Below are 21758 nucleotides of genomic sequence, written 5' to 3' on the forward strand. Positions count from 1 at the left end.
GCATCTTTGCCACCAGCACTCCACGGGAACTATGCTTGCCTCTCACTTGTCCTGGGGCACAGACACTGGAGAAACCCTAGAGGCTGCAGAGGGTGCTGACATGTCATGACATTTGAACATCACAATAGCCCTGCTATTTTTTTTAAAGCAGTATTTATTAAGAGGACAGAAAAGCTCCCACAGTAGGAGGGGACCTGAGGGGGTTGCCCAGTCCTGCTATTTTTATCTCTACCTGCCTAACTGATTTGTCTACCTCTAAGTTATTTCCCAACTTTGACGATGAAAAGTTTCCATCTTCAGCCTTGCTCAGCTCAGCCTTCCTCTATCTAAGCAACCCCGCCTGCTTAGAAAATAGTTTTATTAATTTCTCCAAACCGCTGTACATTCCTTAGAATTGTATGATATGTGTACTTTTAACACACACAGGAAAAAAAAAACACATAGAGGAATTTACACATACATATATTTATTAAATGGTTTGTTTATTGATTTTAATTCATAGAATCCATGTAAACATATTTTAATTATAGATATATTCGTTGACTCATCTATAGATGATTTTTAATTTATTGACCTTGCCAGATAACTCTCTTCCATCTCACCTTCCCCTCCTGGAACTGAGACCTGAAGGCCCCATGTTGCACCCACACTGTTAGATCCTGGCTGGCTGCTGCCACCTGCAGCCCGCTTCACCTATGTAAGGATGGCTATTTCTCCCAATATTTGAAAATTATTCATCTGCTTTCCTTCAGACTTGATGTTCTTCATGATGCAGTGGGCTATGTGTGAGGGGAGGGTGGCTGTATGTGTTTTGGGGTCTTTAGAACCTATGGGGCTGGGAGGGCAAGATTTATCCCACTCCCTGGCCTCCACCAGCATAATTCCAAACCACAGGGTGAGGCAACTATGCTGGAATGGCCCTGACTCAAGATGCTGTGGCTTATTAGGGTCACTTCCAATCACTTCCTAAAGTTATTGTCTATTGGAGCTACTGCCCATTGGAGCCTGCATTCTCAAGCCACCCCTTTAAAGAGGAGCTGCCAAGAAGGACTTCAGAGAGCTTCCAATAGGACTGGAAGATCTTCCAGGAGGAAGCCCTTGACCTCGAGTTTAGGATAAAAGGATAAAAGCCAGGGAGACCTCAATACTAGGGCCCACCAGCCCATTCTGTCTCCTAAATCATATCAGCCTTTATAACCCAAGGAAAAGACACAGGTCTCTAGCATACTTCTTTCTATTTTTCCTACAGGAAAACTTATGTATAACTAAAGTGAAACTGGGGAAGATATGTGGCAAGGTAGAGCTGGGGAAAGGACCCTATGGTTCTGTTGTGTTCAGAACACAGAACAATGGTATACAAGAGCATTCACCTTCAGTTCACAAGTGTTCCTGCCATTCACAAACCAGATGCCTTAATTAAAATGCTGCTAAAGGAAGCAAATCAATTACCAGATCCCTTACAAGATGGCTTATTCTATCTTACACACAGAAAATTGCTTATGAGTATCACATTACTGCTCTTGGTTATCAGTTAACAAAGACTGCTAATGAACAACATCGTTATCAAGTCAGATAAAAGATGCCCTGGGAATCCAGGCAAATTATGATAGCACAGCACTTTATTTTAAAATAAAGTTCATCTTTCATCACATACGAGTCCAATCTGAGGAGAGCCACCCCAATTTCGGTTGAATGAAAAGGCAAAGAGTATTCCATAATTAAACCCCAGAAATACAGGGTTAGCATTGCAGGGGAGAGAAATGTTCAGGGGGCCTGTTCCACAGAACCGTCGCTTGATAGCAATCATAGGATGATGTGGGTTTTGTTAAGCCTCTGCCAATTGTGTCTTTTATGTAAAAACCATTCACATTGTAATAATAACCACAAAATAATTGTATAGCTTACATTTGCATAGCCTCCCACAGGGCACAGAATCTGCTCTCTTGTTTACAGAAATGTTGGCTCCATCATTTGAAGGTCTGTATTTGAAAGTCCATGACCACCAAGGTTCTTCCTTCCACTCCAGCCCAACCTACCATTTCCCCCTTCACAAGGTCAATCTTTCATGAATAGGACTGGAGAATGCCCTGTGTTCCTCCTGTTTCAGGGCTCTTGAATGGTTACTTGGTTTGTCTTTAATATGAGGTTCTCTCAGCAGCTAAGAAAGTGAGGTCAATAGATCTAGAAAGTTCTGCTGGCTGTTGATAAGATGGTAGTATTCAGGAAGCTGTGTCTTGGGTCTGCTCCCATTTCCACGAGCCATTTGCTATGAGTAGGTTCAACTGACATGGACATGATGCCATTGCAGAAGCAAGAACAGTTCTGACACAGGGGACCAGGTCAGGTGGTATGGTTTTTTTCCTAATGTGCTCATGCCATCCCTATGTGCAGTCAGCTTCTTGCAGAAGAAATGCAATATTTTCCTTCAGGTTAGGGGTGTTGTAGATTCTATTCCTTCTATTATTTGACTCTAGTATTGAGTCCATGAGAAGGTCAATCACAGCCTTGTGCATTCAAATTCAAAACATCCCTAGAATGTGCACATTTATCTGCATGACTGAACCTCTCCTGACACAGCTGATCACCTATAGCTCAATCACTTGTACATCTCTGGAAAGAAAGAGAACAATCTGGAAGACTTATTGACTTATAGAGCATAGAGCGACTATGCTCTAACTAATTTTTGCATGTGCTAATGAGACACAAAACATTAGAAAGGTATGAAAAAGTCTACCAGCAAATCAGCAAAGTGGAACATTTTCTTGTAGTACATAGAAAGGAACCTGAAGACCAGTGACCTCTGGGTAAAGAGGAGAGCTCAACCTGAAGGTTTTTTTTCTTGACTGTGAAACCCAAGTCCACAAAACTTCATCCACTTTGATGACAAAAAGGGAAGAAGTCATTCCCTGAGGCTAATGGACATATTTTGGGGAGAGTGTCACTTTCAGTAGTTGAAGAGTTTGCACAGATCTAGGCAGATGCTAAGAAGAACAAGGCAGACAGACCAATGGGGATGTAGTTGGAAAATAATACTTTCAAGTCTGAACCACAAGCGGTTACAGAAGGTGACACTTCTCCATATTTGGTGTATCAGCTTTAACAGAAGGTAAGGACAGCATAGATGTGTAAAAGCAAAGGAACACTGGAAAAAGATGAGTCAACAAACTAGACCCTGATACAATAGAAGTTGGGCTGAAAGTAGGACAGAGATTCTGCTGTGTCCACTCACAGCTAAGACTCTCACCAACACCTCTATACATTGAGATCAAATTCACGCATTACTATAGTTTCACATAGACATTAGCTATAGTTATAATAAAATTATATATATATATGCTTACTTTGAATGATGCATAATTGCTCATGACATTCCATTGTGCATCTTCAGTCACAATCTCTTGATATCTAACTAACATCTCCTCATGAGAGAAGGGGCAGCAACAGCGAGAAGACAGGGAAAAGTGATGCATCAAGTCAAAGTCAAAGAAGCAGCAAGCCAAGTCAAAGTTCATAACATGGACAGCATATGTTTACCTATTCCATATTTGAGGGCCAAGGACACAGGTCATGGTCAGGGCTATAAAACTTGAGGGCAGTAGAGCCAACATTAAAGACAAACAAGACTTTGGGAACAGTCAAGTCATGATGAAGGGAAGTAGAGAAAGAAGTGGAAGAAGGGACTCCAAGTGAGGGCCTCAAATGCTGGTGTTTGTGCTACGTCTTTAAAGGATGCTGAACCCAGAGGAACATGGGGTTTAAGACAGCTGGTCTAGAGGCCCAGAGACCAACAGAGTTCGTCTTTCCTATTGTCTTTACAAGCCTTGCGCTAAAAGGCACCTTCAGGTTTTAAGGAAGTAATCTAAAAAGGTTGGACCTGGCCAGAATTTGCACTTGAGATACTTGATGCCCAAAATGATGGGCAACCCAGGAGAGCAGCCTCCTCCCACCCCTGGAAGACCTGAGCAAGGGAAAGGGGCACTTGCTCAACAATGTCATGAACGAAGTTGTTCTGTGACCAGCAGTGACACCTCCATAGATGGGCATATCAGCAGCCACTAGAGAACCAGATGCAGGAAAATATAAGCCAGGAAGAGTCTGGGATGGCATTTGCTGGCTGGACTAGATGAATGAGCCTGCATGACACACTGGATTGGAATCAGGACAAAAAACAAGAAATTTTTGGATATCATACAAATTAGTGGCTGCTAAACTCAAATCTTTCACCAAATCCTCCAAAAATTTATATAGACTAACAAGGAGAGAAGGAAAACAACAAAAACAGAAGTAAAGCTTGTAACAAATGTGCCTGTTCATTCTGGTTAGCCCATGAGAGACCCAGGGTATTTTATCTGTTGAGGTTACATTAATCCCTGCTAATACTGAAGCGAGCTTAGACAGAATCCAACACCTATTTCTGATTTTTTAAATTCAGTAAAATAGAAATTAATGCTTTCTTGACAGAGTAAAATATATGTACTTTAGCCCTAAAGGCAGCAACTTAATGGAAACCACTAGTGGATTTTCCACCAAGATCAGGCACGAGATAAATATGTGCAGTTTCCACTATTATTTCACATTGGTGGTTTTAGCCAATGCAATCAGAGAGGAGAAAACAATTAAAGGCATTAGAGTTGGAAAAGAAGATCTAGATTTTGGTAGATGACATGATATCATGAAAACTTAATGGATTGCAGAGAAAGCAAACACAAACAATAGAAGCATTCTATAAGGCAGTCACTATAATGTTAATACACCAAAAAAATCAATATATAATCAATGATGAGGTAGAAGATATAATGGAAACTCCATTTAAAGAGCAACAAAAACATAAAATACTTGAAAATAAACTAAGAAATCAGGAAACTTATAAGAAATGAAAACTTCTGAAACACACAAAGGCAAACTTGTAAAAAAATGATCTCATAAGGGGGGAGGTAGAGGGGACTAGGGTTCAGAAACTATCTACGGGGCACAATATTCACTAACTCAGGAATGGGCCACCTGAGACTTAATCCCCACCACTATATAATATATCCATAGTAGGAATGTATGTGTTCCACAAATCTGAAATTTTTTTTAAAAATTAATTTTTTTTAAGTTGACCACGTCTCCATGGAGAAACACTTAACATCTTCAACTGAGTATGTATATGCATATGCACAATAATCTTCAACTGAGTATGTATATGCATATATGCAATGTAACTCCAATAAAAATACCAATATGTTTGCATCTGTAGAAAGACTCTGAAGTTGATTCTAAAAATCATATGGAAAAAAAGACTATACAGGAATAGCTGGAATAGAATAATAAGGATGTGCCCCTGAAAAGGAAGCACAATGTGTGTGTGCAGGTAGGGGAAACCAGCCCCACCAGATGGCAGAGCACACCCTGAAACTTTTCTTTCTAGGTAAGAGTGTGGTACTAGCACATGATTAGTCACAAACACCACTGAAGAATAAGAAAAAGTCTAGAAATAGTCCTAGTAAATATGGAAATTTAAAACATTATAAAAATGGCAAATGAAACATTGGAAAAATAGGGTTTTTAAAAAAACATATTGAAATAATTTGATTACCATTTAGGAAAGAGATAAAATTGGATCTATTGTTCATACCACACACAAGAATAAATGCCAAATATATCAGAGATCTAAATAAAAAATAAAACTATACAAATACTGGAAAAAAATATATATATGCACATATGTGTGTATATACACACATATACACATATGTAAACTTATTCTTTTAATAAAACATTGTGTGCATTTGTAAAAGTATTTTTAATTAAATATATTTCTATAAAAGCACAGGAAAGATAAATCAGAAACTATTGAAAACAGTAACTTCAAAGCATTGAATGAGAACAGGGTGGGGTGGACAGTCACAAGACTAAGATTCTTCCGAGCTTACCTGTTTACGTAGCTTTACCTGTGAACCATGTACATGTTTTACATATTCAAAAGTAAAATGTAAAAGGATTTTAAAATGAAATCTTAAAATAGCATACACACTGAAATAATCATTTATGATTCTCTATCCAATTAACACCATAACTACACAGAGAAAGTTTTCAGTTCAATTTGAACATAATACTCTGTGCACACACATAGGGTTCCACTTTGAGGCCAAAAAGCACTACAAAGAAATCTTCAAGCTTACTAAGTAGGTCTTCAGCTGTGTAGTGCTGTAATTTCTGGGAGTATATTTTGCATTACAGGATAGAGCAGATGAGTAAAAATATTTATATGGCTGAGAACCAACAATTTTACTTTTGGAGGAAGCAAGATAGAAATGTGGAGTGGGGAAAGTTTAGGAAAGAGCTTTTGGTATTGGGTTTGGGATTCAAATATGTATTTCCTGATTCTGTCCATTTAAAGGTCCTACAAGCAAAGAAACTCAGTACCCCTGAGCACACATTGTACCCAGATCTTGTTTTTTAAAAAAGTGAAGAAGAAAAGAAAAAAGAAAGAAAAAGAAAAAAAATGAGGGTCCTTGGGGAAGCAGGTGATTTCAGGTTGCAGAAATACAAACTGACCTTACGATGTTGTGTTGTGTCAGAAGTGTAGAAAATCTTCAAAGACAAGACAAACAAGAAACTGTTGAAAGGGCATGAGAGCCACCAAGAACTGACTTGCACTGGCCAAATTAGGAACAATTGGAACACCAAAAAGAATCATAATGGCAATTAATTAAAATGCATTGACGACCATAGTAATAATGTTCAACAAGTAGGAGATGGAGAAAAGGGGGTTAAGGAAAAAGCCTTCCTTCTGAATGTTAGCTATTAAATGTAGATGGAATGGTACAATTAGAAAGTCAATATTTTGTAATCACCAATGGCAATAACTGATTCAAGCAGGATCATGGATAGATGTAAAATCATTGGATGAGGAATTATTGAGGGTCAAGATTTTCACAAGGTCTCAAAGTACTACTTCTCAAATTATTTACTCATTACAAAGGGAAAAATTCTAATCTCTACAATGCAGAAAACTAGCAAAGAAAGCATCACCAACAGAGAGACGGTCTGGCATTTTGTGCCTCCTGATGCAATACAATAAAAGATACACATCATCACCTCTGTGGTATTTCTGGAACACACACACAAAATTTCAACCTGAATTTACTCAGATGGAAACAATCAGACAAATCTTAAAAATGGGACATTGGATAAGACAACTGGCTTAGGTTCTTGACAGCATCATGGGAAGAAAAAGGCAGAGAGCCTGTTCAACACTGAGAGTCAGAGAGACAAAATCAAATACAAATATTTCTCCTGGACTGGGAAATTGAGAGATAAAAGATACTTTTAAGACAATTGGATTAATTCAAACACAGACTGTCTAATAGATTATTCTGAATTAGCATTGTCTTTGGAGTGTTCATAAAATTGTGGTTATGTAGAAGATAACATGGTAATGTATTTAAGGGTGAAATATCATGATATCTACACTAACTTTCAAGTGGATCAACCGAAAAACATTTTTGTATACAAGGATGAAACCAGGGGGGTACAATGTTAGTAAGTCCAGGTCCAGGGTGCATATATTTTGATTACACTTTTCTCTCAACTTTTCTGTGGATTTTAAGAATTTTCAAAAAGCAAGAGGGGGAGGGAGAAGTCAAGAGACGTCTCAAACCTGTGTGATCATCCTGGTTGGTCAGAAAGGGAGCAAATTCTCAGTGGAGCAGCGCATGCATGGTGTTTGAGATCAGGGAAACTGGGGCTGGAGAATGTGAAAGAATTCCATAAACCCACTGAAGATGCCTTCATTCCTAGGAGTAGGGCTCGTTAAGCGAGCGGATCCAAGATCCTTCCTCCTGCAGACTATCCTGCACATACAGACAATTGTCCAAAGCAGCTCTGAGAAGCAAATATTCAGCCAAATCTATAGCTTGATGACAAAGAGATGTTTTGGATTTTTTTTTTCATCAAATAGACTAAATTGGCAATTGGTTAGGTTGACCACTGTCAGAGAGAAAGTGGTCCAAGGAAACTGGAAAAAGAAAAATAACTACTTAATTGGGCAAATGCCACCCCCCACATAGCTTCGCAGTAAGTCTTGCCAAAGTGCCACCATATTAGAACTGTCTGCACATCCCAAAGTGGTGCTGATTCCTGGTTTTACATCTGTCCTGCACAAGGACTTCTGGTCAACAGTCAGCAATCTCTATCTGTCCACGTGGCCAGGGAGGAGGCATGCAGAAAAGCCACCAGCAACTGCCTATCCTTTTAGTAAGTGATCACTCTTACAACTCACCTTTTGGAGAAACTGCGGTTTAGCCTGCAGAACAAGGAAATAGGATATTCATTAAATAAGTCTTGGATGACAGAAAGCACAAGCAAAATTTTGCGGCAGGAAAGTAGCTTGCTTCTCGTGCACTTTTTTCTTCAGGTCTAACTGCATGACTCAACCTGACTCCATCTAGCGTTAGTTTTGGAAAGTTGAAGTGTGCTTCCCCTCTCTTTGAAAGTCCCTCTATTTGTAGAGAAGCTATTTTATTATACCTGCCAAGAACATCTCCCAGCACATATTCCCAGGGTTACAAACTCTCTTCCAGTCATTACTTCCCAGTTCCCACCTCTTCACTTCTGGTCTTTCTTTCTCCACCCACCTGCCTTCCTCTTGTATCCTTTCATGTTCTCTTTTTCTCTTTCCTGTGCTTTGCTTTCTGAATGTTTGTTATTGAAAAACTATTGCAACCATCTTGCCTGAATTATAGAAAGTGCCTCCTATAGTCCTGATGGCTCAAAATAATCCAGAACTTCCAAACACATGCAACAGAGATGCTCCTCTTACATGACCATATGTAGGAACATAAAAACAGTGGTTGTTCATTCAGTTTTTAAACTGGCTTGTGTTGTATTGCTCACAGTAGCATCTTCCCACACACATGTATGTGTCACAGTCGATAATTATGAATTGTCACATACACAAACATATATACTCACACATACCTGCACATACATTCACACATGCACACACACACACACACACACACACACACACAAACACACACACACACATGTATACACACACACACCAGGATTAAGAATCAGATTTTGTAAAATGTCACACTGTGAATTCAATGGCTAAGATGTCCCTGAAACAGGGTCTGTATCAAGCTTCGAAGATTTCCAGAGGCACTGGAGTTTCCAAAGCAGAGTGGCTTAACTCAAAGTGGCCCTTAACATAGACCAGCAGTTTGGATGGCCAAGGTGGTATTGTTGTGCTGGGCAGAGCTCTAGCACACCAAAGTCCTTTCTGAGGGATGTGAGAAGGTCATTGTGCTGGACTATTCATATGGTTCAACTCTCCTGACCACAGGGTCTGAGTTGGCCACAGCACTCTGCAGCCTCCACCTGAGGCCATGCTGTGAGCAGGGTCTTTGTCACGGCAGACATAGCCCACCTATCCAAAGCTGACTCCTGTTCTGCAGTCTCCACAACAGAGCTGCCTGGACCCATAAAGGTAGCATAGGTTCTGGCTCTGGAAGTCGCCTACTTATTTCCAGGTTCTCCTCCACTAGAAGCCAATAATTCCTCTCCAACTTCCCTTCTCAATCCATGGTCTCCCTGTGACCCAGTCCCCAAAAGCCCTGTTTGAAAACCCTGATGAAGGTCAGTCTGCCCTGATTATATAGTGGGAGACGCTGACTCAGTGCCCAACCCACAGCAGGTCAGTGCTGCCTTTGGGCAAGCAGGAACTAGGATGCCCTCTTGGCCAGGGGTTACAGCTACACATTCAGGTAAATCTGGCACTGTGCCAGTTCCCCAAGGTCTAGAAGAAGACAGAATGCCCCCAGGGAGAAGGCATCTAAGGACAGAGAGGAGTATGAAGAGCTGACTGGCTTGGAATTTTACTTTCCTGCATGAGTAGACTCGTTGATTTGGTACCACTGAGAGCAGTTCAGCATATTTCTTCTATAAAGAGGAATGTGACAACTTCAGCCAGCATAAGTTTGGCTATGTGTGGGTGTGTATGTGTCTGTGGAATGGGACACGTGGTATTCCTTCTCCTCCAGCCCAGGATGAGTAGAAATACCCCTAATTCTACCACACATTTCCAAAAACCCCTGTCCAGGTGCAGAGGAGGTGACATAACCAGTAAGAGGAGAACTGTGTGGCCACAGGGTCTGGAGATCTCTAGGCCTACTCAACCTAGGTTGACCACACATCCCATTCATCTTAGGACAGTCCAAGCTTGAACCCACCATCCCAATAAAATTATCAGCAGTGTCCTTTCTCACTCTTACGAAGTCCTGCTTTAGATAAGTTATATGGTCACCTTATACACCTCCACCTTCTCCAGCCAAGGCCCCATTGGGGTGACCAGACATATTGTGAGGAATGGGAGGTGGCAGGAGGGGAGAAGGAAAAGGATAATAAGAGTCAAAAGACAGAAGAAAAGAGGAAATACTTGGAGATGAAGTTGAAGTATGTTTCAGGACCTCCCAATCAGAAAACTGTCAGCAACAGAATATCTGAAGAAGAAATTCTCAAAAATATGAACTTCTCAAGAAAGTCCATTTCCAGCTTATCCCAAGGGCATGAATCTGTGACAGCTAGTGGACCACGACCTCTAACCACAATGCACCATGCATCCATCTCTCAATTATTTATTAATCTATCCATTCTTTCAATAGACACTATTTATCAAGTCCCAGGTGCCATAGAAGAACTTGAGGGCAAGAATGTGCTTCAGGTCATTTCTGAAAGCCGCATTTCCTGTCTCAGCCCAGACATTTGTCTTAAGTACTAGCCATTTACTAAACATCTCCTTTACTTAGAAGTCTCCAAAAACTCCAGGATCACCATATTCAAAAAAGAAGTTGCCCTTTCACTCCCTCAGCCCATTGCCCAAAGTTGTTCCTCCACCAACTTCCCAAAGGACACTATCTAGCAAGCCCCCTGATCAGAAAGCTCTGAGCTGTGCTAGATTCCTTTCTCTCCTCAAGTGGCCACACTTATTCCATCTGCCCCCAGCTCCTGGACCAGCTGCCTTTGTAATATCTTTCCCATATTTTGTCTTCTCTGCCACTTCCACTGGCCTTGCTTCAGCAGGGCTTTGCAGCAGGTCAGCATCTCTATCCCAGAATCTCTTTGGCTCTAGCTGGGCCCCTCTTCCATGTTACTATACCACAAAAATTATTCCATCCCTCCCCTAATTAGAATCTATCAATGGGTGATCAGAAGTTTCAGGATAGATTTTAATCTCCTTTCTTAGCACAAGCCCCTCTGACCCCCACAGGTCTCCAATCTCCTCTCCCCATATCTTTACGTGGAACATTTGTTTCTACCACACTGTACACTTGCTGGCTGCAGGGTTTCCACAATTATCCCTGACATTTATACATGCCAAGGTTCTCTCTGCCTATATGTGCTCCTCTTTGTCCTTCTACTTACACACTGAGGCCCACCTGGACATTCCCTGCTTGCTGTGTAGCCCTAGGCACCCCAAGACACAAGGCAACACATGCCTAGCCTGCCCATGACACCCACACCCACTATGCACCCATTACCTATGGCCTGCTTGTCTCCCCTGTAGACTGAGGGAGCATGTGTTCCTTCTGTTCTCTTTACACCTAGCCCAGGCCTATGACCATATATTCATTTGACTCATGCATGAGTACCCACTCTGTCTCTGGTACTATGCTAAGTTCTGTGGCTACAGAGGTTAACAAGAAGACCCCACTCTTAAGGAGTTTACATTTTAGGGAGGAAACTATAAAAATATACAACATGTCACATAATGCTAACTAGTTCAAATAACTATAAAGAAAAATAAAGTCAGGTAAGGGGAAGAGAATGATGGATAGGGTTGAGGGGGATTCTATTTTAAACAGACCATCTAAAATGAAATGGTGACATTGAAGCAGAGATGTGAAAGAAAGGAGAGCAAGGCTCATAGCTGTATGGGCATAGCATATTCCACATGATAGAAAACAGCATGCACAAAGGTCCTGAGGCAGGGCTGTCCATGAGAACATGGGCTCTGTGCAGAGAGCAACATGTCTGGATACCAGAAGAGAAACCAGAAAACCTGGGAAGACCATGTGTGGCCTCTCAAGTGAGTCATGTCAGGAGCTGGGGACCTCATTCTGAGTTCGAGGAGGGGGGAGATACACTGGAGTGTTCTGGGAGTGGAGAGCAGAATCTACTGCAGATTGTGCAAAGACAAACCCAAGTTCCCTTTGGCTACTCTATCCTGTGGTCCCCACTCTTGTGACATATGTCCACTGGTCCAAAAGAGGGGAGAGTAGAAGGAAGGGGCTGTTGAGTGTATTATAGTCCTCTGGAAAGTATGCCAGAGGAAGGTGGAAGGAAGGAAGGGTGAAATGACAGGCAAGGGAGTAAAATGGCTAAGACGCAAGGGAACATGATACCCCTCCCTGACCATATCCGCGGTGACCTTACCTTGGGGCTCTCTTCTTTAGCAGGATGGTGTCTAGACAAAGAAATCAGGGCATTAGAAAGGAGGTTTTGTGATGGGCAAAACAGTTCACTCAGGACCAATACTGGTACATGGGAAGGGGGTCAAAGTCAACTCACTGGGCACTGGTGAGAAGCTCCCTGAGTTGGGGCCGCTTGCTAGGGGTGGTCTTGGACTGAGTGCTCTGCCCCCACACCTTTGGCACTGTCGGGGCCTCTCTATCTAGGTCTTTCTAATGTGCCTCCTTAGCTTGGCACAGAGGGGGAGTTGAGTATTCTCTAGAGTCCTCACTCTCCCATGCCCTACAAATGGCCCTCCATTTGCAGCTTCTGGGTCTTCTCACTCATTGATGTCCTCAAAGATCTGGGGTCTGGCTCCTGTGTGATGAAAAGGCTGTTTCCTCACCCTTATTTGCAGGGATAACAAATCAAGGATAAGCAAACTCCTAGAACCTATTAGGCCCTTCATCCAACTGGACAAGCCAGAATCTTGAGAAGCCACCTCTTCTTTCAGCCCAGATTACCCCCTTCTGCATATCTTCATGGATCATAATCACATTTTCCAGAAATACAGTGAGGTTCCTTCCTCCTCAGAAACATCTCATAGAAAACTATCATCATTGCATTAAGCAGTCTGCTATGACAGAGGATGATTTTATGGGTGACACCCTGAGAGAAGGGATGCAAATCAATGTTGCACTGTGCTATGGAAACTCAAAAACCAGCTGCTCAGTGTCTGCCTGGAATGCACTTCCCTGCAGGTGCCACAGGACATGGAGGGCCATGCTAGCACTGTTTGGATCATGAGGTCCACTTAGCACTGTTGAGTAGGACTTGCCCAATTTATGAAAAAAGAAAATTAAGTTTGACCCACATAAGTAGTGTCGGCAGCACTTCCCACCACTCACGCACCCTTAGAACTAGCCTCGTTACCCTCGACCGATTTTATCTGATTTCATCATTTGGATGAGAGAATAGAAATCTGTATAAAGCCAATTACAGCTTATTTTCCTGCCTTTCTCTAGGAAACAGGGTTCTCAGGAATGCCAAGAGCGACTGAATGAAAAAGTACAGAGAGAAAGAGATCAAGAGATCAAGAGGCAGAGACATAGAGACAGAGAGACTAAGAGATAGGGAAAAGAAAAGAGAAAAGAAACAGAAGTAGAGACAGAGATAGAGAGGTCACTGCATTTATGTTGAGTCCGCAGTCTGATGGGCTCTGTGCTTGAGGGTTTTGTTCTTTCTTTAGTAGTGACACGGAGTTATCCTCGGTGTTTCTTGCCAGATGGCTGCCCCGGACACTGTCCTTCCTCAGACAGGGCAGAGCCAGGTCTGAAGGTCACCGGTCCCTCACCATTGAGGGGTATACTTTTCAAGTCGGAAGAGTCGTTATCAAATAAGTGCTTTCTGATCATGCAGATCTTCAGAGCCAGGAAGGTGGCAGATATGGCGACACCCACAGCCATCCCAATGAGGGCGTACTTGAAATCTGAAGTGCGGGGAGGAATGGAACAGTGGACTTCAGTCACTGCCCTGCAAAGGCCTCCTACATCTCTCTGTACATTCAGGATGATGTCCAAAGCATGGACCTTAAAATTCCATGCTTCCACCCTCTGAGGCTAGCCTAATTTTCCACTCTCTTGTGAGCCCAGCCCCAGTTCTCCCAGACTCGGCTCAAATCCCATCCTGTCTCCCTGGAGCACCATCAGCTGTGGAAATTGTTCCTACCTTTCTAGGTTGCCTTAAGTTCACCAGCCACCCCAGCCCCAGGTGGTGGGCAGCTCATTTCTCTGGACTCCTGTGGCCCTGTCTCACTTATCCCTTCATTAATTCATTGATTCATTTATTGACTATGTGTTAATTGCCTGCTCTGTAAGCACTGAAGGCAAATGAATAAGACCCTGTCTTGTCCTTGAGGAGCCTGAAGTCAATTGGGGAGGACAGACAAAGAGCTCACTAATGCCACATAAAAGGGGTGGTTGGGCTGGCATGGAGGCAGAGGTGTTGGGAGCTTTTTCAGAGGACGTAACATGCAGACTGCACCATCTGGCAAGTGAGGCAAGTCTCTGAGGTGGGGTGGAGATGGAACCATGAAGGTGAAGGGACTGCATGGACAAGTGGCAGGAGGACCCAGAGTCTGCTGTCCAGGGGTCACAGCTACAGTGCAAGCACTATGGGTGCAGAAGCTGCTCATGTGGCACACAGAGCAGACGAAAGTGACCCTGATGTCTCACATTTCCTTTGAGGACAAGCACTAATGCAGGGATAGAGCTGTTAGCCACTCAGGCAGGCCTGGAGGTGAGGATGGCCCTTGTCTTGTGCTGAGCAACAGGGAACCAGTACCAGCACTGCAACCACCTGCCTGTGCCTTTGGGAGGGCCCCTTTTCTACCCTCCGACTCTGCACACAGATAACAGAAGCAGCCACTTACCAATTTCTGCTGCAGCAGGTTTGCCCGTTGCCAAGACTTGAGCTCCTCCAACATCTACAAAGAAAGAAAAGCCAGAGCCTGGTTAGAATAGAGCTTCCTGTGCCCCAGCCACGTCCACCCACTCCCACAAGTCTGGGAAAGCCTGCCCCAGGTAGCCCTCCCACTGGGACACCACTCTCAGGAGCACACAGATAAGCCTCTACTTGCCACAGAGAGTCTTGGGTCCTCACTGGGACATTGAACACCATTCTGTCAAATTCAGTGAAACCAGATCTTTAACACAGTTTCCAAGATCCACACTGATCCCAGCCTGCCTTTCCGTGCTCCCCAGTCACTCCATGGCCCCTTAGTACAGCAGGACTACCTCCAGCTCCCCACACAGGCAGAGCTTCTCTTGCCTCTAGGTGATGCCCTCTGTCTGACCTGATTTTCTCCCTTACCTGCTCTTAGCTCCGGGTCACTTCCTCCCTGACTACTGGCACCTGGCTTAGCTGTCCCCTGTGAGTTCTGCAGCACTGTACTTACCCACCCTAACTTACCCATCCCGATCTTTAACACTAGTACAATGCTACTATGTGCCAGGCAGCAGCATAAGAGCTTCTCAGCTATTAACATATTAACACATTGATGTGTCTTCTGGCTGATCTCCTCACTGGGCTGCTGTACAAGGTCCAGCATTTGACTCAATAATACTTGTAAGAGGTATTATTAGACTTCTGTTGAATGAATGAATGAATGAATGATAGTGATAGGCCATGCCACAGGGGTGCTTCATACTTCTAGCCAGGCCTTGAAACCTTAAGACAGAAAACACTGTTCACAAGCAGAGCCCGTGGTCTTGTAGATGGGCACTAGAAGAGATATTCAGAGAACTGAGTCTTGGAGAAAGGTGAATATTTGAGAAAAATATTGGGTGTGGGGCTGGCATTAATATATTAACTACAGCAACAACCCTGTGAGATAGGCATTGTTATCACCCTCATTTGATGACTGAGGAACCAGAGGCATTGAGGACCTGATAATGCACCTACAGGCCAAGAGAAATGGAAAGTGCCAGATCTGCTCTGACAGCCCAGAAAGTCCTGCAGACACCAGTGTGAATCCAAGGAGGCTAACAGACACAATAACACCAAAGTCATCAAAGGCCAAAGGCTAGATAAGCTTGGCCTGGGGTCCGGAACAGTGATTTCCAAACCTGATACTCATGTTAAAACATTCAGGCAAAGGCAGGAGAGAAGCAGGAAGCAGGTGACTTCATTGGGAAGACCATGTTGTGTGGTGGGGGAGGCCCTTGCTCACCAAAGCAGCAAAGATGTTCTCCGCTCAACCCAGTCTCCTGGCCACCCTCAGTGATGCTCAGGGTGATGTGATAGGTTGAAGCTCTATAGAGGACAACTTTATTCTGAGTGTATTTGGTGGGGAGAGGGATTATTTTCATAGAGTTCACAATTTTTCTGGCAGCCTCACTTGGTAGATGAATAAAGCTTGGGGATTTTGAAGCAAAAGTTCATAGCCATGTTCTAATCACAGGTCTTTTTGGAAGCTCAGCAATGCCCCTCTATCCCATAGAGCACAAGTCCCTTTGTGGGGTACCTCCACTCACACACAGACACTACTGCATACAATATGTCCCTGATTTTGTCAGTTCTTTGAACTGAACCCCAATGAGCTTCATTATATTGGTTCTCATTGTTTCTTTAACTCAATCCTACTATTCCAGCTTGGTTGAAAACCATTTCAGAGGTGTGGTATCCCCTTGTATTAGGCAGAAAGGCTTGTATTAGGTACGTGAAGCCCCTAAGGGACAACCTCCCTTCCACCCCCGACCTCTCACACTCTAGCATTCTGCCTGGTTCCCACCTCAGGGGTCCTTGGCGAGCATTGGTCTCCACGTGAAGCATCCTGCATGAAAACTTCATGTTAAGCTGAGATGAAACTAAACAAAGAAGAGAGGACACAGATTAGAAAGAGCAAGAAAGAGAGAGGAGACAAGTAGATACACACTGGGACTCATGCAGAGGCTATGCCTGAGCAGCTCAGACCATTCGTGGGAGAGAGAACAAAGAAAGAGGAGAAAATTCCTAATGTCAAAGAACCCCAACCCTGACCCTGAACTCCCTGAGGTCAGCCAAGATCTATTCTCACCAGGTTGTCCAGCATCCTTCCTCATCAACTTCATCCTCCAATGTTCTGTCTTGACCATGCAGCTCTTTCTACTTCTCCCAATGGCCGGAATCCAGGATTGGGGCTCAGCTCAGCCTCCACGGGGGTGAGGTCTTTAGATACCATCCTCCATCCTCAAACCTGTATCCCTCCAAGCTGTGAGACTTCCTCAATCTGTGGCCCCAAGAGGCTCTATCTGGGCTGACTTAGGGACTGAGTGAATTCCTCCACAGGGTCACATGTAGGAAGACAAACGTGGACCATGGACCAAGCTGTGTGATCAAACCTGTAAGAGCCCAGTAATTCCTGCTAGCTGACCAGACAGCCACTCGGCGGCAGCCTTTCCCCTCCTCAGGGAGGGAAATCCCTCACTGCAGCACTCTGCAAACCCGGAGCTCCAACTCAGCACACTAACAAGCCCCTGGGTAAAGATCTATCCTGAGCACACCAGCTCAGCCAGTCCCTGCCCCTATACCAGCATGCTACCAGGGTCAAGAGCTGAGGAACGCCCTCCTAGGCCATAGACTCCCTGCGAGCCCCCAGCACTGATGCCCCTTGACTCTGCAAAGTAACTGGAGGATGGATGGCTCTAACAGGGCTGGTCGACCAGCACAGATGACTCAATCTCCAAGAAACCCCAGGAGAAAGTCCTTGGGAGCCAGCAGGTACCACACCGCACTTTCTCTACCCAAATTAGCTGGGCTTTCATGCAAAAAGGAGGGAGCGTGGCACTCAGAGGACAGTCTTTCAGACCTAGGGGAGATCCCAAGAGGGGCTGAGCAGGGTTGGAGGTAGGGGTGGGGCTGTGTGATGCAGGAACCCTTCTGACCACTAGATTCACTGAGGCAAGTAACAGGAACAGTGATAGCCAAAATCTGGCTTGACCTTATCCAACTGCCACCACCAGCCACATGGACCTGACTGACCTGCCTCCCTCAGACAGTCCACACTGAGCTGGTGCAGAGAGCCAGAGCATGGTTCTTGTTGGTGCCTACAACAGAGACCAGAGGGCTTCCTCTAGATGGGCCTGCTGATCTTCTGGGGCTTTCCACAGCCTCCACCTGCACAGCCTCCATGTGTGGTCAGGTGAGGCTCAGATCACAGGAGCTTTCTGTAACTTACACAAAGACCCTCTATGGGCTCTTGATTCTAGAACCTCTGCTTTTTCCCTGATGCCCTGTTTGTAACTGATGCTGTGCCTCTTCCTGCCAAAATAATGGGCTCCAGCCTCCTCTGTGCAGTCCCCTCACCATGTGCCTACACACATAGCCTGTGCCACAATTGGCTACCCAGACAGCAAGAATTCCCTGAAAGAGTAAATGACCCTGAGGTCTGGTGTCCCCTAGCAATATGAGAGGGCAGCTACGCCACTGCCCACAGAGAACAATGGCAGGGCTGCTCTATGCCAGCCAAGATGAGCTCTTTTGGAGTAAGCTAAAGGCATGATCTGGCTTTGCCCCATCTCACTTGGAATCTGACCTACTGAGAGCCCATCCCTAGCATCCAGAGCTCTCCGTGATGTCCATCTGTTGGGTCCACTCTCAGTGGGGGACTGGCATTCTTTGCCACCCTTATTTGGGCAGAATCAGACTGTGTGATTCCCAGTTGTGGACCAGTGGGCGTATGTGCACTCAGTTGTTGTTCTATAAGTATCTGAACTAAAAATAGGGAGAGGCTGCCCTAAGTGTTTGTCAATTGGGATCTGGCTGTATTCATCTTGGAACATCAATATTGCAGAATGACTCCTAACTTTAGACCTCATGAATTCCAACATTCTCAGCTAGAGGAAGTGGTTTCAAATGTCTAGAACATGTATACTTTGTCTCCTAGCAGTGTCCACACATATAAATAAAGTACCTGCAGTGTGCTCCGGGGTGTTCTGGTGCCCAAGGGAGATCTAAGAGCAACCAAAGACCCATTCTTCCCATGAAGGAGCTCACAGAGTAACAAAGGAAACAAGATTTTCCCTGAAGAAAAGATCAGAGCATCATAAGCAAAGCTCAGTACTTCTCTGCAAACCTCAGTTTCCACAAGCTGGAGTAAGTCTGAACAGGCAAGCTGACTGGTCATTGTCATGTGGCCTGCCCATCTACCTGACCAGCACCTTAGTTTTCCTTTGGGAAACCACATCCACATGATTCCCACAGAACTGGTTCTGAGATTGGTGGGTGTGACTCATACTTGATCAATCGGCCTATTGTTTCTTCCTGTTGACAGTGATTGGTCAAAGGGTGGAGCAGATGGTACAATTAGGACAGCAAGACTCAATTCAAGGATTTGGGAGGAAACATTGAGGAGCAGGAAAGTCATCTGAAACTGATACCTGTGGGGCCGTGGAAGATCTGGAGGCTCCAACTGTGGGGAAACCTGCTGAGACTGAAGTACCTGCTGAAGAAGGATGAGCTAAATCCAAGTTCTAAAGACAGCTTTTAAGCCCCTGAATCCAGCTGTGTAGGAAGCACCTCTCTAGTTGTGTCAAAATGTCTTCTCTTCTTAATCTTATCTGAGCTAAGTAACCCTCATCTGCAAGCCAAAGAATACTGATGACTTAGGTGGCAGGTTGTGACAGGGCATCACTGAAAAATCAGGAGATGGGAGCAGAGGATGCCGGCTGGGAATGAGGAGCTACACAGCACAGCCGCTAATAAACCTGGCCAGGATCTGCAAACACAACACTGTACACCTCTGGGCCTTTGCACATACTGTGCTCCTTGATACAATGTCTTTCCCTTGTCCCTGTTCAAAGTGCTTACTTATCTTTCAGGATTTAGCATAAAAACTACCTCATCAGAAAGTCCCTCTTGCTCTCTGTTGGTCCAGGATCACACCTCTCCCCTGCACTGTTTGCACTGGTCAGCAGGTTGCTCTGAGGCATGAAGGCCACCCAGAGTCCAAAGTGAGCTGTTTCTTCCCAGGAGCAACAGAATGCATGAGTCCTCTTGGAAACTGGATTCCTCTCCTGAGCAACTCAGGGGAAAGGAGGATGGTGAATCCTAAACTGACTGAGCACTTACCCCAAAGTTACCAAGTGTTAAACCAGAAGTAGCTTGAAGAGATAAAATCAAGTGTGTAGTGCTGAGTGATACGGGACCTCAGGGGCCAAGTAAAGTTCAGTCACAGGGAAACAACTCGAACCATAGTGAAATGGTTGTCAGTGACCTAACCAAGGTAACTCCGACTCCTCACTCGCGGTGCAGTTACAACAATGGCATTGTACGTGTGACTCTGAGACTGTGAACACCAGAGGCTGCCGCTGTGAATTGTTCCATTTTCCAGCAGACTGTGAGCCCCGAAGGCCTGGCTGGCACTGTGCGGCATACCAGAGGCTTAGAAAGGGAATTGAACATGAAGAGTCAAAGGGGAGAGTCCACTGTGCTTCACACCATTGTTTGATACTGGGCCTCACTCTTCTCATCTGAAAATGGGAACACAGGACCTGCTGTGTAGAAAAGGCTCACCAGAGAGAGTTCCTGACTTTCTGCTCACTTGTCCTGAGCTTCCCAGCAATGTCAGTAGACCCTGGAGTCAGGGTGGAACACAAGGCACAATTTTCTAATTCAACTGGCTTGAATGGTGTGGGTGCCAGCCGTCCCTCTCCTGACTTAGGGCTCAAAAATGGATCTGCTTCTCAGAAAAACAAGGTCAGTGGCCCTGGCCCTTCTGGCCCTCAATGGGGTCATTTGAAACTAAAAACGAAGCACATTCACCCCAAGTGCAGCATTGCTTCTTCCATCCTTTTCAGAACCGAGTGCCTGGGGCAAATGAGAGGTCCTCAGTTATATGGTCCTACCACTCCTAGCATCACTTGGCTTTCTCCAGGGTCTAGAGCCTTTTTATACACTGCCATAATTTGTAGAAACCTCAAACTCCCCATTACAAGCCCAGAAACCACCTGAGGTTGTTTTTCCTCGATCACCGTCTTCTGGTCTCACCAGAGCCTGACTCTAGTGGCCAAACTTCAAGTAAACAGGATGTGCACCACCCCCTCCCACAGCTGTTTGTGCTCCTTTCTTTCTGTGAGAGGACCTAGGCTAGAACAGAACCCACACCTTCCTGGGAGAGCTGTGTGGGTCTCAGCAAAAGGAACACACAGGACTTTGGAGTACAAAGCAGAGAAGGACCCAGGGACAGCACAGGGGCCTTTGGCGGCCTCCTTAATATCTGTGGAGTCCCCATCCATGGAAAGAGAACACCTAGCTGGACTCGGGGGCTCAGCCTGTAATCCCGTGCCTTTGGGAGGCTGAGGTGAGTGGATTGCCTGAGCCCACAGGTTCGAGACCCACCTGGGCAGCAAGACCTCATCTCTACAATAAATAAAAAATCAGCCTGGCATGGTAGTTCATGCCTGTAATTCCGGCTACTTGGAAGGCTGAGGCGGAAGGATCACCAGAGCCCAGCAGGAGAGGTTACGGTGGCCGGGAGCAGCCACTGCACTCCAGTCTGGGCGACTGAGTGAGGCTCCAACTCAAAAAAAAAAAAAGAGAACACGTATGGAGTCAGAGCAGACCACTTGCTCGGCAACCCTGGTTCAGGACCCCTGGTTGCCTAGCCGTGAGGCTCTGGGAAGATGGGCAGTGAGTAAGGAATTTCACACATAGAGGTCCCTGCTGAGGTATGAAAGTACATAGCAATTAGCCAGCTGGGAGGTCCAAGGGGGCACCTAACCCAACCAGAGTGTCAAAGAAGCTTCCCTGGAGGGATCATTATCTAAATACAAAACAAAAGA

At 44.8% G+C, this 21758-nt stretch overlaps 1 protein-coding gene across 1 annotated transcript in view; it reads right to left on the minus strand.

Annotated features, from left to right (window-relative positions):
- Nucleotides 1-2868: 2868 nt before the first annotated feature.
- The window catches only part of CUNH10orf128 (chromosome unknown C10orf128 homolog), a 32971-nt gene continuing 14081 nt past the window's right edge, over nt 2869-21758 (minus strand). Inside the window, 6 exon segments of the mRNA XM_021709519.1 lie at nt 2869-2981; nt 8267-8290; nt 13793-13927; nt 14870-14923; nt 16704-16805; nt 20197-20358. Coding sequence (XP_021565194.1) covers nt 2869-2981; nt 8267-8290; nt 13793-13927; nt 14870-14923; nt 16704-16805; nt 20197-20358 — 590 coding nt within the window.

The sequence above is a fragment of the Carlito syrichta genome, unplaced genomic scaffold (genome assembly GCF_000164805.1).
Source record: "Carlito syrichta isolate Samal-C Ts95f unplaced genomic scaffold, Tarsius_syrichta-2.0.1 Scaffold247529, whole genome shotgun sequence".
Classification (NCBI taxonomy): domain Eukaryota; kingdom Metazoa; phylum Chordata; class Mammalia; order Primates; family Tarsiidae; genus Carlito; species Carlito syrichta.